Source organism: Eleginops maclovinus, chromosome 16 (genome assembly GCF_036324505.1).
Source record: "Eleginops maclovinus isolate JMC-PN-2008 ecotype Puerto Natales chromosome 16, JC_Emac_rtc_rv5, whole genome shotgun sequence".
NCBI classification, from domain to species: Eukaryota; Metazoa; Chordata; class Actinopteri; order Perciformes; family Eleginopidae; genus Eleginops; species Eleginops maclovinus.
In genome coordinates this window covers 11,191,064-11,209,486 of record NC_086364.1, presented here as the reverse complement: position 1 = coordinate 11,209,486, position 18,423 = coordinate 11,191,064, and the positions used below count along the sequence as shown (strand labels likewise).

The following is an 18,423-nucleotide window of genomic DNA, read 5'->3' as shown; positions in this document are numbered from 1 at the left end:
ATTTAGGGGGGAGTAATGGTGGGTACACACAAGAGGGGGGGCCAGGGGGGCTAACAGGTGGGAAGACGATCATGACTGAGGCCAATCACCAAACACACACCTTCATAGTGATGAGAACCCGGACCGCAGCCAGGGGAAAAAGGTGCCTTTAATTGGCTGGCATGGTGTTGTTCATTTAATGCTGACAGCAAAAACTCATCCCGTCCAAAGGAGAAAACTATTAAAGTATGGTAAAAATTAAATATATTTCTTATTTAATTTATTTTTCGTTCTTTAATACCAGACAAACAAAGTCGTTGACAGAAAACCACACCATGGCATACAGGTGCAAAGAAAATGAATCATAGAGAAAATTAAAGAAAACATTTAAAAGAAAATCATGCAAAGACACTCTCAATAAAAGCAGGGCTTCGAAGAAGTGTTTGAACACACATAGATAATACAAAATATATGAGAACATTTACAAAAGAATAACCTCAAAACAGTCAATGATCAATCAATCAAATAAGATGCTGCAACATTCAAACCGCTTTTGCTCATAGTAAACGTATGTAATCTCCATTTTGGTTTCTTTATATCTTTGTATTCCATTAGATTTCAGAATAAACTATTTAATTATGATTCAATAAAATGTTTTACTATCTGACAGTGTTTGGATCTCAACAGTCCTTGTCCATGGTATATTGTGTTTATCACAAAAAACAATTATGTTAATGTCAATGATGTCAAAGAAAATGATGACGATAAAAAGTATTGTATGTTGAATACATTTAGTTCTTATTTTTAATCATTACTTATAATCTAACCTTAAAAGGTGAAGTGGATATGAATTTTGCCGATTGTACAGATTCATTTTACGTAGTTTGAGTATTCAACTAAAATGTTAATCATTTTCAATTTTGTTATACTTTCTTGTAATTTATTAGATCACCAAACCATCTCAATACTACAAATTCATCAAGATAGACAAGTACATTTGAAAAAGCAATGCAAATACATAAAGATATGTCCTTAGTGAACTGAAGCCTGGTAAGCATGATTGCATCTGTAGAGTATGTAATACAAACCTATACATGGATTAAATTCAGTGTGGGCATGCATATCTAAAAGTATGTAATTATTTTATATCTTACAACAGTTCATTTTTTGTTTAATATTGCCTTGTGCAGTTTTTCAAATACAAACAGGATATATTCTTATGTTTGTTGTGTGAAAAGATATTTTGATGAGATGATATTTTAGACATGAGTGAGAGAGAGATCCTTTAATAGTACATACTTGATGTTACTACAGGGCCCCTCCCCATCACCTTGGATGGAAAAATCCCAAATTGGATATTAGCATAATTAAAATTAGAAAGTGGAGCTTTGCACATAGTAGAAGCTGCATCGGTTAAATCCTACTATGTAATATAGCAGTGGACATCACAAACCAAAAATAAAGTCAGTGATTGGCTGGTGCGCCTCTCTGCAGGCAGATGGAGGTGGACAGAGAGAGGGTGGGGAGACAGTGTCCAGTGGTCAAACAAGCATCTATGTCCCGAATGTCCTTATTAGTCCACGTGGGACTGCAAACCTGCAACATGGTCCCTCACATATCAGGTTTACTTAATTCCAAGACTCCTGGGTCTATTTCTGATCTCCTGTAAGGTGATACACCCCACCGCCATTCTGTCTCGATCACTTTTGCCATCAGTTCATCCCTGACCATCCTCACTCTCCCTCCATCCCTCTCTCTCTCTTTTTTCCCCATCCAAACTTGAGGCTGTGGCTAAAGTTAGATTGGCCAGCGGAGGGGTATATAAGCCCCCCGGGGAAGTCTGTATGATGCGGCTTCCCAAAACCTTCTCCTTCTTCATCAGCCAAACCTCCACTCACACCGTCTAAAGATGGTGAGTACCAGGTTTCCCCACATCTCTGCACTCCACTGGTGGAAATATCTACAGGGAGATCAAAACCAACCATATGGATTAACTATGATTTTGATGCTTTTTTTTGGTAGGAGTTTAAAATAATACAAAAGATGGGAGCATTACCAGCAACTTTATTAGATGAAGGCATTTTGGACAATTTTGTGGATTTTTGGATAGTTCCAGCACTTGGTGATGCAGCTTAAGGATGTATGGGTTCTGATGTGTCGTTTAATTCTAGTTTTGCATCATGCATACAATCAAATTTCATATTGGTTTTCTGATTAAACTAACTAACCTGAGGACTGCACATTAACTTGTGCCTGCTGCTACAGCAGTACCAACAACATTTAGGGTTAAGACCTCTTTATGGTTAAGAACCTCAGTCTGAGGGTCAGTGATGTGGACATGAAAGAAGGAAAATAATGTTTGGACAAAACTAATTTCTGCCTTTTTTCTAATCATTGTTCTTAGTAGTTTTACCCTTTTGGGTATCATACAATTATTCATATTTTAAAATAAAAATGAAAGAAGTTCATTGGAGAAAGACACTCTTTTTGGTAGATATCTGCAGGTATCCCTTAATGCTAAGGGGTCATAAGCAAAAAATGTTGTTGACCTCTGATTGTAAAACACTGGTGCATTACTGTGAGTTTGAGCAAAAATATAACTGACTGTACTGACTGATTTCGACTGATGTGTTTGTCCTCCAGGCACCAAAGAAGGCAAAGAGGAGGCAGGCAGCAGGAGACAGCGGCTCCTCCAATGTGTTCTCCATGTTTGAGCAGAGCCAGATTCAGGAGTACAAAGAGGTAAGGTTTGTCCGGCCACATAGCAATACTCTCCATATAGGAGCCCCTTTATTCTACTGTATGATTCATTGATAGTTAGATGTTTAGAGTCTCGGATTCTGAATTTAAGGTTACGTTTGTTAGAGTCGCTTACCAAAATACAGTACAATGTATACAGTTGGGTTGGGCAGCTCTTGTATCCGTTTTCACAGCAGTTGCTATTTTGCGAGCTCCCCCTCATCCCCCTGGACAATTTAATCAGCTTGAGAATGTCATTAGGGGGAGCTCGGAAATTTCTGTCGCCATCTGAAGCTCTCTAAACTTTGTTCACCTTTGATCCACCGCCTTAAGGCTGAGGCCAGGCAGAACAACTGGATCTCATTACACACATTGTAGTGCCAAACAGACAATGTGAGGCGAGAAAGGAAAAAGCTCATATACTCAATTCCATCATTACTTTTGAACCTGATTTGCTGAGCAGAGAAAGAAAAAGGGGGTAGTGTGAGGCGTGAAGGGTGTGTGTTGAAATTCAGGAAGGTCAGGGAGATGGGATTTTATTTAGGATGTGTGCCCTGAGATGGGATAATGATGGTGCTAGTATTTTTAATGTGTGGTCAAAGCATATGTGCTGTGAGTAGAGGAACCATGCCTCCTCTGATAAGGGATATGGGCTGCTTGGAATGTATGACTGATGATTAGGGTGATCTTAACACGTCGCATAGATGGAAAGATAGCAGCCGGGGGAGATGTGTTTTGTGTGTGTGTTTGTGTGTGTGTGTGTGTGTAGGGGGTGAGTTCAAGTTAAGGCGATTATCTTAGGTTTCATGGACGTAGGTTGCCTGGGGTGAGGAGATCAGACAGCTGTTCCCTAATGATACTTTCCTAATTTAACAGCCCCTCTTCACCCCCCTCGGAAGGCAACTACAGTCACTTCTGACTTTTTCGGGTGCAGCCTTTTTCTTGCACAATATCCTCTCACAACATTTGTAAAGACACTCACCAGTTGCCACTTTAAGGTGATGACAGAGGCTTCCCTAAATGGTCTCCGACTGTCCATCAGCGCAGTCCAACTGTCACAACTGCTTCCATCAGGTACAAAACAAATCTGCTTGTTTCTTTTTTAGGCTTTCACAATCATTGACCAGAACAGAGACGGTATCATCAGCAAAGATGACTTGAGGGACGTTCTGGCCTCAATGGGTGAGTACTGGTGTCTGTGTATATCATGGGTGACTTTGGCATCTTGTACTTAACGGAATGTTTGGGGGCTTTTCAGGCCAGCTGAACACCAAAAATGAGGAGCTGGACGCCATGATCAAGGAGGCCAGCGGCCCCATCAACTTCACCGTCTTCCTCACCATGTTCGGAGAGAAGCTGAAGGGTGGGTGTCTAATTTTAATCAACTGTCTCTCCCACATTGCTGGGTGATTTGTTTTGCCATACATTAATGATAATCCAATAAGAAAAAATATGAGACTTTGGGGCTGTTCTGTACAAGAAGTATTTTTACTTTGATACTTATAGATTTATACTTTTGAAAGAGTTTCACTGATAAAGGCGTATATTTCTATTTTGTAGTATTGCTACTTTTACCTGAAGTTTTGAATACTTTGTCCATGGCTGTCAGTCTTTGCAAAGGTTAACTAAGCCTCTCTCTCTAGGTGCTGACCCTGAGGACGTTATTCTTACTGCCTTCAAGGTGCTGGACCCCGAGGGTACTGGAAGCATTAAGAAGGAATTGTGAGCATTTTTTATTTTTATAATTTCAATGTCACCATGCATGTCCAAATAGGATCAATTCAAATTTTGACTCCCAAAATCTGTTTCTCCCATTCCAGCCTTGAGGAGCTCCTGACCACCCAGTGCGACAGGTTCTCCAAGGATGAGGTAAAATCACTAACCTGTTGAAACAGGAATAACACATAGGATCCAATTAGGGAACACATTTCATGGTCAACTGCCTTTATGATCATATTTGACTATACAAAATCCTGATAGTATTTTGACAGTGAAAGTGTCCTTATTACTTTTCTTTATATTATGTATTTCTCTCCTTTTCTGAGAGCCCCCATCCCTCCTTATTCCATAGAGATTATGTTAGGTCTTCGACCCCATTTCCTATGACAAGTTCTCAAATGTTGTGTACATGCGCAATGGAGACTTCTATCTTCTCTCAAATATAATTAAACTACACTGCCCGTGACTTGTGTTTGTATAAATTGTAGTATAATATTTGTACAAAAGATCATTAGTTGTCGGATTGCTAAAGTTTTACCTCAGCTACCAGTTTTAAGTATGATTCCTTGTGAGTGATTATTTTATTTCTTCTTCTGTTTAAAAGCGAGGGGAAAAGTTGACCATACACATGTCAAAATGTCAGTAAAATATTCCCTCCTCTGCCATGCTGACTTTCCGACACTCATTTCCTCCCTCAGATTAAGAACATGTGGTCCGCCTTCCCCCCAGATGTTGCTGGCAACGTAGACTACAAGAACATCTGCTATGTCATCACACATGGAGAGGAGAAGGAGGAGTAAAGAGAAAGTTAGAAGCCCAAAAATACAGCAATCCCTATGCTATTCTGCCTCCCTTTCCTCCTCTTCCTCCTCACTATCCCTTTGTGTTAACCCATGTGCTCTGCTGCTCATGATCAAACCAAAGACTTGTCGTACTGACACATGAGAGTGCCGATGCACATGGGGTGTCTCTGTGTCTGCTTATGGGAGCAGGGGTGATTTCCAATAAAAGATTATCCTTTAACATCATTTCCATCCACAAGCTTTTCTCAAAAATCTTTCCTTGCAACCATCTTCTGTCTTCTCACCTCCACATCTCTGTCTGCCCTGTCACTTCTGCCTCCGAGGTGTTTGTGTTAATAACATGTGTCCCTATCCCTCCTGCAGTATCTGTGAAGAACACAGCTTTACTACTGGGATAAGGCACTCACAAAATATGGGGACCTCATTCCAAATTTTGAAGATGTCCTCTGGGGTGGAAAAGGTGAGAAGAGGGAGAACATGTGCAGGTCAGGAAGGGGGAAAAGTTGCGTCCTTAAAGTGACGTCAACTCGTTTTCCTTGAAACGTGGGGGAAAAAAACAAAAAATATATAAAAATATAAGACTGATGTAGGGGACGGAAAGGGTCGAAAGAAAACATTAACGTCTTCGATTTCTTTACCTCCGCTACTTCCTGCAACTATGAAATCCCCTTTTTTCCCCATAAGCTGAACTCTTCCTAGCCTTTCCTCTGTAATGAATAAAAGGGACAAACTGTGAATAAAATCTCTATTCTTTTGTACAATAGTGTGTCTGTTCAGTAAATGTGATCTTGTTGAGCAGCTTTACATCTGCATGTATAAATAGAAGCAGAAAGTTCAATCTAATCCCAACAGATCAACACCATGTCCATTTGTGCTGATAGCAAATAACCAATACCAACCCACTTTCATAGCAGTGTCCATTGATGGTCACTGGCTAAAAATAAATGCTATATATATACAAATCTAGCCAAAGTAATGCAACCGAGTATATGACTAAGCTTTATAGCTTTATCACAACTGTTACTAATTCATCATCACCAAAATCATATATGCAAATGGATCCTTCGTATTTGAAACCACAAGAAAGACAAAAGACACCTTGATGATTTAATATATTATGGTTTATTACTCATCACAAATGTCATTATCATCATCAATTAAATACATCAGTTGTAGATCTGAAGGAATGAATTCATTTAGCTATGATTTTATTTCACTTTCGCCACAGAGAGTGACAATGTAAACTTAAAAACACAAAAGACAGAAGGGCATGGGGGGAAACAAACAGCTGAAACGCTTTTTTAAAAATATCTTCATCAGTTTGGGACGTCATTCCCAATTAACTACATCAAGGTTGACGATTTCAGGATCCATGCAGAAAGGATCGGATAGAAATGTATTTCTTCTGTCGTCCTGATTTCCACAAGTTAGCGTGATCATTCATTTGATCATCACGGCATCTCGAGCCCTCTGAAACTGGGCAAAATGTCATTTTCATAAAGACATGAGCTGCGATGACATATTGCTCAGAAAACATTGAAATCCATGAGCATGAAAGTGTGCTCAGAAATATACCTACTGAGACAAAATTCATGTTTCCCCATGGCACCAATCTGAGAGTGAAGTCAGTGCTGCTGCCACCACACCAAGGTCATGATGGAGCATGGTTTGCATAGATGTGTTCAGGCTATCCTCACTAACACTACGCTAATCTGTGCACTGGCATCAAAATATAAGAGGGAGAGTGTGTTCTAATCATATATTTCAATGACAGCCACGTGAAGACCTAAATAAGTGACAAACAATGAATATGCAGGACATGTTGGCTACAAATACACGAAAGTCCCTCTAATCCTTAACTACAAAAACAGTACAGTTAGAGAGCATCAATGTTTTTTGCCATCAAATGGTTTTACACTAACTACCTGACACTATTCACCGTATACTGATAGGGTTCAGTGCAGTTTAATGTATGCATAAATATGTTACAGTACAGAACACTGAGTGTAAATAGGTTAGGGAGTTAGTCCATAAGTTATCATGAATGTTACAACACAATTTGGTGAGAAAAACATACTTAAGATCTCCAATTAAAGAACTATTCCAAGCTCATAAATCTTAGTCAATTATACAGTACATTTAAGACCTTCATCTCCCAAATAATCTGCCTGAATAACTCCCCTCACCGTCTGTTCTGTCATTTTTCCACTCAAGTCTTTTTAATACTGCACTTCAGTAAACAGGAGACTTGTGAACCTACAGTTGACCGAACCAACAGTGACAGTAAACTTAAATAATCGCAAAGACATGCATCGACTTTGTTGTATAAAAGCAGAGGACTTAGCGTGCAAAAAAAGGGAAAGAAATTTAAAAAAAATAAACACTTAAATGCTTTCCTGCAAATAGAAGTGTAGTCGGCCATCGTTCCAGTCAACCAGGTGTCTCTTACTCACATAGAAAAATAGTCAGATCAAAAATAATAATAATAATAATTCATAATATACTATTTGATTAAATTAACCACTTTGTACATAAATACATAAGAGCCCGAAGGTCAAAGGTCAGAGGTTCATGCTACATTGGCACACCTGGCACCTCCAGTCCAGTGGCTTCCTATATCGCAGGTCTCTACCGCACTGCACTAACGGAGTGGTCGACTTCAGTGGTACTTTGTGACAAAATCACAAGTGCAAAAATCATCCTTCATTCTTTAAGAAACATGAAATCACATTCTAACGGGTTATTGAACTCGAGTTCTCACCCATGCTGAAATTTGGCTAAATGAAATATGTAGGATTATGTTCGTCAAAAGCAGATAATACTAATGTTGAGGGACATTTACTCTGCAGGACTGGTGCAGGGTCGCTGCTGGGCATTGCATGTTGTCACGCAACCTGTTTATCAATAAAAGTTGCGCCGGCTTCTTGTAGAAAACAACCTAGGACACAACATGTAACTTAAAATAATAAAAATGAAATGCTCCCTGTGCGTGCTTTTGTCAGAAACAAAACACACACAAATCACTAAAAAACACCACGTCACGGTGTATGGTTGTACTCTTAATTTCTGCCTCTTACGTTCTCTCCATTTACTCCTTCTACTGTAAGAAGAATTCGGGGAGGACCAATCAGGAATGAGTGGTCTTCAGAGAAAAGAAGCAGCCGGAGGGAGACTGAAAACCGGGAGGCCGAACACAGAACAGTAACACATTTCACTACACTACTAAGGCACACACACTCACTCACAACATTTAACAAGACAATAAATACATCCTCAACAACACCACTAGCATTTCTGCCTTCAGTGCCGGTTTGTGACGAATGGTTTTCTTTTTTTTTCACTCACAGGCATCCAGATAACCTGTGTACAGGTGAGGCATGAGGGGGCATGTAGAGTGCTAACAGGGTCCTATGTACGGTAGGTAGACTTTATATTTACATACGCTATGGCACCAAAACTACTTCTGCAAACCTTCAGTTCAACAATCCATGGAGTCAATGTTCATCTAACCACTGCTACCTATCTGATTAAAATAACAAAAACGACAAACAGAATAAAAACTAAAAGACTGAACTTCAGTCCATGCTCCAGTTGAAACAGGAAACGTTTCCCATCTTACTAAAACTTGGTGAAAAAGAAAGCGTTGAGCGAGGGGCTAAACCCCCTGAGGTGCTATTAAAACCATGATCCAGTTTTCCCCGCCATAGTCCTGGGACTACGTTTAGTCTTTGAAATGATGCGCTGCACAGGAAGCTATCCCATTTTTTTTGTATTAATCACTCTTTCTGTTTCCGGGGGTCTTTTGTTCATCTGACCTGTTTATTTGTTTAGCGTCCCTTTTCATTTTCCAAGAATGACGGGGCGGAAACTAGGCCGAATCCCTCGCTGCGGCTCCGTTTTTGTCCTCAGCTTCTCCTCCCCCTTTGTCTTTTTTCTTCCCCCCTTTCTTCTTCTCTTTTTCTAGCCTCTCTTTCTCCTTCCTCAACTTCTCTTTGTCAGCTTTTTCCTTTTCCTTCTTGTCCTTCAGTTTTTTCTTCTCGTCTTCCTTTTCCTTCTTCTTGTCTTCTTTGCTCTTCTTCTTCTTCTTCAGCTCTTCCTCTCCAGTCGAGGCATCAGTCGCTGTCGCCGCGTCCTTCTTTGAGTCTTGGATTGGCGGCAGAGTGGAGTTGTTAGCAGTGGGAGAGGGGAGAGTCGGAGTTATCTGCTCAGAGACAACCCTCGGGGAGGGGGACAGAGTGGTGGGCGGTGGGGCTGTGCTTTGTGTTGGGGCTGAAGCAGGAGGCTGGTCATGTGCTGAGGGGTCTTCTGGGGCCTGAGCAGGGCCCTGTGATGAGCCATCTGCACCCCTGACTAAGGGGCTCCGAACTTGGGGTGCCGCTGCCCTTTGACCTGCCCCTGGAGGAATTGGTGGTTTGTGGCTGGGGCTTCGTTCCGGGCTTGATGTTACTACAGGTCGAGATTCCACTCCTGACGGTCCCGAGAAGGAGCCCTTCTTGGTTTGGGAGTGGAAAGGTGCCTTGGACCTGCGGAAGCCAGGGAGCGAGAGGAGGCTGGACGAGGCCCTGAGGGGTCCTGGGGGAGGGATCTGGCTCCCCAAGAAAGAGAAGCTGCCGCCCGAGCTAATGGAGGCGGCGCGGCGTTTGTGCTCATAGAGGGCCCTCGTACCGTGGATGCGGCGGGCAGTCTGGTGTGTCAGCTCCCCCCTGGACTCCCTCCACTTCCTCACCTGGATGTTGCACTCCCTCTCGATGAGGGACTCCGTCACCGGGAGAATTATAATCTGGTAAAAACAGACAAGAAAGAGACCAAGGTTACTACGTGAACTAAATCTGAAACTAAAACCAAAGTAAGCAGTGAAAATCCTGTGAGTAACCTAAAAGTAAATAAAGTATAATCTTAAAAAAACTTTGAACAATATTGCCTGGTTTAAAACTTAAAATAAGAGTGTACATTAAACATTTAACGTAAGGGCTATTTCTACAGTTGAACAAATATAGATGTTATTATGTATACATGTAAATATAGCTACATACTGAGGCCTTACAGCCGTCTCTAACAAAAACAAACTAAATACACAAAAACTAAAATGTAACATTCCTAAAAAGTGGAAACTAAACTAAAACTAGTGACCACCTGCAAATTCAAGTCAGAATTAAAGTAAAATAAAAACAAATTGAAAATTCAAAGCTATTAAAACCCACGATGAGACAGACAGGGGAAGCTATAAATGCTTGGCTGGGTACTACAGGACACAGTGACTCATAACTCGTGTTGCCGAGTAAAAAAACAGAAGCAGATTTTGTTTCTCTTCATAGTCTGAAGAGGAAGAGACTCACCTCCTGTACCAATATGTCCTCTCTGATAGCATCAGGCGAGATGTTTCTGAGACGCTCCATAGTTTCATACATGCCCTGTAGTTCTCGAAGTTTATCCACAGAGCCCAGCATCTGTTTCAGTAGAACCAAGCCCACACGGAACACTATCTTCACCCCTACGAACAGAGATTCATGTCAGGTTTCAGTCAAACTACAGAGCAAAAATGCAGTAAAAGAAGCCGAGTTACACAAGCAGGGATTTTACACATTTAACATAAAAAACAAATGCACTCTTAAAAGCGTTTGCAGCTTGACAGCGGTGTTGTAATCAATGTTCATTTGATTCCATTACCCTAATGTAACAATGTATACTAAGACAGGAAGTAGCACAAGCTCTAGCCTACGATCAGTATGGATATGAATGGTACCTTCACAGAAGAACATGTCCCATACACGCAGTACACTGGCCCAGGGTAGGGTGCGAGAGAAGATGCACATGAACCACTCAGTCATGTAGAGAATCGGGTCGATCTTGAACTTCTTCAGATGACGGTACGCCATCGGACACGTACGCCTTAACAGGGAGAAGAAGATCTCCCCATCCAGCTGAATCGCTTCCTAAAAACACAGAGATGATAAGTCAGTAAAGCTGAGAGAACCGACAGGAAGGGCTGACAGAGTTCCGTTCATTCACTCACCAGTCCAGCGCTGTAGTAGCCAGGGAGGTACTTCTCACATATCTGGACGAGGCACCAAAAAGCTTGCTGTGAACAGAAACAAGAGAGAAAGAGGATAAGACTTTAAAGTTATTCATAAATAGGTAGGGGGGGGGGGTGGAAGTTCAGAATCAGAATCCTTTATTTGTGACGCAACGGGGAAATGTACATTATCACAGGTAGTGCAGATAAAGTGAGCAGAATAACAAAGTAAAAAAAGACTTAGTATGCACACGTTATTAATAACATAAAGTAAAACAATAAAAAAATAGCAGATCAGTACACCACGGAACAAAAGTAGCAGTTTATTTATTTGTAAGAAATAAAGTTATCACTATATTTACATTAACAACTATTTTCTCCAGAGGAGTACAGACGACCGACAGAGAGCTTGAATCACATGGTGCAATGACCTGAAGCTCTATATCAGGTGGAACGGTGTGGCTAACCTTCTGGGTATAAAATACAGTCACTTTATCACAGGTGACTTTATTTACTAAAGTCACCTGTGTGTTAGATTTTGTCATAATAACAATTTTAATTTTTGAGACATGTTTTGTCACAGTGCCCTCGACCTTTGACCTCTATGTTGCAGTTAATCTTTGAGTCTTGTGGATGTTTGTGTAATTATTTTAAAAATCCCCTCTAAGTTACTAAGATATAATATTCACAGGAATAGGGGATCCAATCGGAAAATAACCCCTGCCTCTGGCCACGATACTGGCACAACAATTATATATAGAGCGTTTCCATCTTTCTGTTCAGTAGAAAGTGTGCTGACACATCAGTAGGTAGTCACACTGTGTTTGCTGCTACTAGGCATTAAAGTTAAAATAACACACTGCTAGTCGAGTATCACTAGATCAGAACAAAAGCCCCTCACACTGACACCCATCGGCTTATACCCTGTTTGTATATGGGACTGAATGACGGTCAGAATATCGACTGTCCGGTCATCTTGATGTAAAACGGTGGGCCAAGCATCTGTAACTCGAGTCCTGTCCATATGGTACGCTTGATGTCGTATGCAGTACACCTTGTCCATGTTTTAAAGTCTGTTTAGTGAAGTTTTAGCAGTGTGACCAGCCTGCTGTCTGTGGCAATTTTTAAGTAGTTCTTTGTTTCGCTTTCTCACAAGGCTTCTCTTTTTCTAATGTATCCAGTGAGGAAAACAGAAGGAGTTTACATTTACACAAAAAATCTACCATGATGTAATCCAAAGAAAAAACAAAGAAGACCTTTAAGCAAATTACGGTGTTAGTCCTGTTGCCATAACAGCATTGTTCCCAGCAAGGACAGCTACTTGCTTCATCAGCATTTTAGATCTATTCATTTAAGCTTGCTTTGCTCCTCACTATTGAGAGTCTGGTGCTCCTTTTAAATGTAGCTTTGATTGGGCTTCAAGTGTGTGTTCAAATGTGTCCTGGTTTCTCTTTCAGCTAAGTAATCTGACTGTTCAGAACCGAACCTGACTATGTTTACATGCACAAAATATGAGTGGAATATTAGTGTGCACGGCAACACATTCACTGGACCCTTCTCCCACCTAAGGATACTGTGCAGCCCCTTACCTCAGCAGGCATATGCATGAGCAGCACTGCAGCCACTGGAGCCTGAGCCTGGCAGTAACCCTCGTCGGGTCGGTAGATGGTGTACGCCTTCAGGATCCGGTACAGATCCTGCTGCCTGCAGAAACAAAACACGAAGTTATCCAGTGGCCAAATCTACCTAAATGCTGTAGGGGCCTCATTTGGAGATATAAAGGATGTCAAAAGATGTACCCACAATGTGCAAATACAGATAAAAAGCCATTCCTGGAATGTATAAAAATGCGTTTGTTTGTCTGATTGATGGATCCTTCCTGAGAGCACAGATCATTCAGGAAAATAAATTCATTTGATAATTGATCAGGTTATGAAAAGGTATTCTCTTAAATACAGAGGGCCAGACTTACAATTAGACTGACGCCGTTTTTAATGCCTTATATAGCTCTCTGTTTAAAATGTGTTTTGTTTTTATCCAAAGCACTTTAAAACCTGTGTTTTGAATGGTCCTTTACAAATAAAACTCTGATTACTATAATGAAAAAACTTTATAGGCAACCACGGGCGTTACATGGAGTTCCCAATCGGATCTGCGCATTTTGAGTTGATCGTGATTTCTAAAAAGGTACACCTTAGTAGGACGTGTAGTGTACGTTTTACTTTGTCAATCATGTGTGTTTACTGGGATGTAAAACAGACTGTATGTTGTTTTTACCCGTGGCCCCCACGAGCAGCAAACATCTCGTGGAAGGGAAACTGTCTGTGGAGATCCTTCTCTATAATGTCCAGCCATTTAGCTTCTCCTGGCTCTCTCTCCAGCTCCTGCAATTAAAAAACATTAGAGAAAAAAAAGATTACAAAAACAATCTCCTCTACTCATGGAGTCAGTTTTCAGATTACCAATCCGAGTGGTTTAGACCAGTGGTTCTCAACTGGTCAAGCCTCGGGACCCACTTTTCCCTCTGCAATAAATCACGACCCAAAGTCACGACCCATAAGGGTACATAGCCCCCATAGTTCTGTATTCAAGAGACTGCTGGGGACCCCCCCCCCACCACACACACCAACCAACGTGGACCAAGGCCAGGGCAGGCAGGATTACCGTCCCTGATAAGAGGCTTACAGTTCACTAGGTTTGCGCCTGCGCCCCTTTAGCACCCCCGAAGCTCAAATTGGCCGACTCAGCTCCCCGCTTTGAGACAGTTACTCAATCAAAAGACTCTATTCATTTATCTTCTAAACCAGGATGAAAATAACTTCTTAAAAAAAGAGATGCTCAAAAATGAAGAGAGTGGATTTGAGAGAAACAGTTGCAAAAATGTGTGTGTATGCTTTCAATGGCAGTTCTATAATCAAGGAAAAGTCTGAATTGGAAAGTCAGACAAAGATTTGGAACACACCAAGAATATTGCAATCATGAATCTCATCTCATTTGGTCTTTTATCCTCTGAGTTAAATGTAAAAGTTAAAATGACCACAACAGCCACAGTCATACCTCGAATTTCCCAGGGTTGGCGTCTAGGAGCTCTTGGCTGTTGGACAGAAGCTGCCAGGCTTTGGATCTGAGAGAAGAGGGAATCCCCTTCCTGCAGCGCAGCTTCACCTTTAACACACACAAAGACACACTGTGCATCAGCTCAGGCATTATGTGAAGTATAACCAAACCAATTATGTATAGAAACACAGCCTGTTCTTTTTGTTTCAACAGAACTCAAAAAAATAAAAAGACTGGGTGCACATCATTTCAATACTGATGTATTATTTAAATGTCTCCGCTACGAACAAGGCTTTCAAGCATTTCCTTACAGCTCTACAAAGCGGACATGCCTACCTTCTGGAAGCGATGTTTCACCCATTTGTCCCAGTGGTGAAACATATCCAGCCATTTTACCTCCCTCTGTCTGGCAACTTCAACTCGAACATCCTTTTCACTGAAGTTGTGGGGAATAAAGAAATGACCTCATTATTGACAGAACTAGGACATTTCCAGTCACACTCCTAAATATTTCACTCTGAAACATGAACTTTGATCTAATGACACAAATAAAACACCACTATCTCTTTTTTACATACATTTGTACAACATTCAGCTAAATTGCTCAGATATAGAAGATCCTCTACATCGTACAGAATGCACTGCCACTGCTCACAGGGAATCAATATATTTTCAATTATTCAGCAGCGGAAGAGCAATTAGCTTGTGAGAAAAGTAGAAGCAAATCGGACAGAAAAGAGGAAGAGAGCAGATGGGCGTGAGAGGCGACACCAGAGAGACACACAGTCAGTACATATTGAGTCACTGAAACGCTCTCAGCATTATCTGAGTCAGACCAAAGAGAGATAAAGGACGGACAATTTTACAGCAGCAGAGAAGGCAATGAAGACAGGAAAGAGGCAGAGAAGAGAGGAAGTCTCTTTGGGGCAGATGGAGGACAGTTCATAAGATGTTTGGGGAAGGCAAAGTGACAGATTCAAAGGAAGATAGGCAGGATTTATACTCTATAATTCTTGACTATTAGTTCCTTTTTTTATTCATTAGTATCAACCCTGAATTCGAAGACATCACCACAGTTGAAGCCCATAAGATGTGACATTTTGCTTTTTTTATTTTATGGTTCTGCATCTGAGAAAATGTTGGTACTTCAATGCACTGAATGGTGTAGTTTTTACAGACAACATTATTGTGTGCAATTAAAATGTTGATTTCTCTATTTGATTTCTTATAAGTTTACTTGATTTATTGATGGAATAAACTCACATTAATTAATGTAATTGATAAACGTAAAAGAAGAAAAGCGTCTCGTTCCCGTCCTTCAAACAGCCCTACTAAATATGCTTCTTTCATTTCTAAATATCTCTGACCTTTCCGTGATCAATACTGTGCATATAGCCAGGAGTTTAATGCTTACCCGCTATCACTGTACTGATTCCCGCCTAGGAAGCCATATTTGTCAGTGCGTCTGACAGACATGCCGTTGACCTCGGAGTCTGAGCCCACAGAGCTGCCATCCTCTCCCAGTCCAGATAGAGACTCCAATGTCCCCGACATCAAGCTGGCTGACTCCAGGTAGCTGAGGGTGTCAGGGGCCGGCCGGGGTTTGGGGTTGGGGAGGGGCAAGGGAGAAACTGGCTCTTGTATTAGTGGGACAGTAGGGCTGGGGTGTTCGGCTCCGGTGGGGGTGGTTGGCAGTTCTGCTTTAGTCGCTTCCCTGGGAGTTTCAGGCTTTGGAGAGAGAGGAGGAGGAGGAGGAGGCTGACTTTGAGGGTTTTCTTCATGTTGAAGGGGCTGAGGTGTCTCCTCTTGGGCTGCTGTGCTGTCGATGGATGCTGCAGAAGCAGGCGTGGAATTGGAAGCTGCAGGGATCTGGGGTTGGCTCGCTGTAAATTGCCCATCATCCATGACAGGGCTTGGATTGTGGGTGACATGCACATTGGGGTAGAGATTAGGACCAGGATTAAGATCAGGGGAGGGTGATGCCTGTGGCACTTCACTTGGAGCTGATGGCTCACTCAACGGTGCCAGGGTCTCTGTTTCAATATTCAAGAGTTCTGCAGCTGGTGGGTCACATGTCTCCTGCTTCATCACATCAGCTACAGTCTCTGCATCTTTCCCTGGTGTTTCTTCTCTCTCTGGAGAAGCCTCATGTACTAATAAGGAGAGGGGGGTGTCAGCAGTGAGTTTGGTAGGACTCAAAGGTGGGTGGGTGGTCAAGGGTAAGCCCCCTGACTGTGCTGCAGGAGTGTTTCCAGTCAAAACTTTGTCAGTGTAGAGGGAAGACTTTGGTGAGGGCTTCTCCGTGGCAGACTCTGGAACAGGGTTGTTGATAGCCGGTTGCGCTGATGAAGATGGAGGCATGGATGGAGCTACATGAGGATCACCCAACGTGAGGGGTGATGGGGATAGTGTGGAGAGTTCGGCCATGGTTCTGCTCTGATCTCTCCTTTACAAATGAAAAGAAAGATGGAGCTTAGCATTTCTTTTTGCCAAATAACAACTGTCAGTTACATCATAATTCTTGCCATTAGTTAAATACAATATAATCAGCTTGGATCATATATAAATATATTGTTTTTTAAAGTGGACAGAGATGCAAATCTTCTCAGCAACAATGCATGAATGTGGCAACATTTAAGGTCAAAGTTTGGCACAAAAGATGACATTAAGAAATGCCATTTTTTCTAATGTATAAGCACCAAGTTCCTCTTCTGACATTTGAATCAGAACATTGGATTGGAGAAGCAGCTACAGAACTTGAGTTTAAAACTACGGATTTTTTGGGGAGACTCAAACATACACAACTTTAAATCCACATTCAGCTTTAACTTTGTACGTGTAACTTCGCATGTGGTATTTAATTCGCATTTAATCTTTTGCTACACAGCACAAACTATCAGGCATTCAAATGATAGCATAGCATAGATAAGAAACTTTTATAAAGAGAGAACATATAACCCCGGTTTAGCACTTTGATATAGTCAGTGAAGAGCGACAGACAACCATTACTGTAGATATAACGGTTTAACATTGCACTGGCATTTAACTAACGTTGTCAACAAAGCATTCCAACAACCATAGTTATCCGCTATTCTGCTGATGAAGCAGGTTGCTGTCTGTAGTTCCAGACACTATATCTGTTTCATGCTAGCAGCTAATTTGTTGTCATATCCTCTCTAGAGGCCTCCCTCGGAGCGACTCAACTTCCCGATTCGGCACACAGGAGCAATGGTTTACTAATAGCTAATAGTCAACACCCTCCCTCTCTCCCTGCCAGGCCCTGGCCGAACAGCGTCCACGGCCTTGTCCACCCCGCTGCCCTGGTCAACTTCAGCTCCGCTATTTAACTCACCCAGCACCGGCGTGTCACTGTGATCCGTCCACCTGGATAGCCAGGGGGTTCCTATCCGTAAGTTCCCCCCGCCACAGCTCCAGTCCTGCAACCTGCTCCGTAAAATGAAAACACGATTAACCAAAGGGGCAGGAGCCACGGCACGGGGCGAGGACCTGGACGAGCAAACGTCCTGCAATCGGCAAGCTAGCTGGCTAAATTAGCAGCTAGCTTGGCTTAGCATAATTTAACCATTAGCATTAGCGCTGATAGTGTTTCAGTTAGCATAAATTGCAAGCTGAGTGTTTCGGTTACCTCGGTTAGACAGGCGCTCTTTTTGCGACCATTCTTTCCTTTTTCAAATAATCATTCTAATTTATAGTGTTCATTCTGAAACAAAACGGAATTTATTTGTTAAATGTATCCAAGCACAGCGGCACGGCTACATCTAACACCAGCCTGCATTTCCTACTGACAGCTACGTGCGTGTTCTCGTCAATGTCGTCGGGCACACGCACGCACGGAGCCTCCCTTCACAGCAGAAAGACGCTTTATTGCACTTCAATGCATTATGCATTCTACACAGTTTAGTAAGTGACTTATCGCACTGATTCAGCACTTTACTTAACAACAGATACTTTTTTGAATGACTATGTATACTGCAGGGTAACTTGTGAATTTACTCTAGATTTAACTAAAGTCTTGATTATATATCCCATCATTAATCCAAAGCGATGAAGTAACTAAAGGTAATTAATAAATGTAGTTGAGTTAGAGTACCC

General features: G+C 41.7%; 2 protein-coding genes across 2 annotated transcripts; one reads left to right on the top strand and one right to left on the bottom strand.

Moving 5' to 3' along the window:
• Positions 1–1,680: 1,680 nt before the first annotated feature.
• Positions 1,681–6,001, top strand: mylpfa (myosin light chain, phosphorylatable, fast skeletal muscle a). The gene is made up of 7 exons (XM_063903370.1): positions 1,681–1,891; positions 2,623–2,721; positions 3,825–3,900; positions 3,977–4,081; positions 4,362–4,440; positions 4,539–4,587; positions 5,136–6,001. The coding sequence occupies exons 1-7, from the start codon at positions 1,889–1,891 to the stop codon at positions 5,235–5,237; spliced, it is 513 nt and encodes a 170-aa protein (XP_063759440.1). The 5' UTR covers positions 1,681–1,888; the 3' UTR covers positions 5,238–6,001.
• Positions 6,002–6,343: 342 nt separating this feature from the next.
• LOC134877746 (TBC1 domain family member 10A-like) lies at positions 6,344–18,128 on the bottom strand. Its single transcript, XM_063903369.1, has 11 exons — positions 17,957–18,128; positions 17,663–17,754; positions 15,725–16,756; positions 14,647–14,746; positions 14,311–14,418; positions 13,531–13,637; positions 12,843–12,957; positions 11,254–11,319; positions 10,984–11,173; positions 10,577–10,731; positions 6,344–10,020 (listed from the first exon to the last, which is right to left on the bottom strand). The coding sequence occupies exons 3-11, from the start codon at positions 16,735–16,737 to the stop codon at positions 9,109–9,111; spliced, it is 2,766 nt and encodes a 921-aa protein (XP_063759439.1). The 5' UTR covers positions 16,738–16,756; positions 17,663–17,754; positions 17,957–18,128; the 3' UTR covers positions 6,344–9,108.
• Positions 18,129–18,423: the final 295 nt, after the last annotated feature.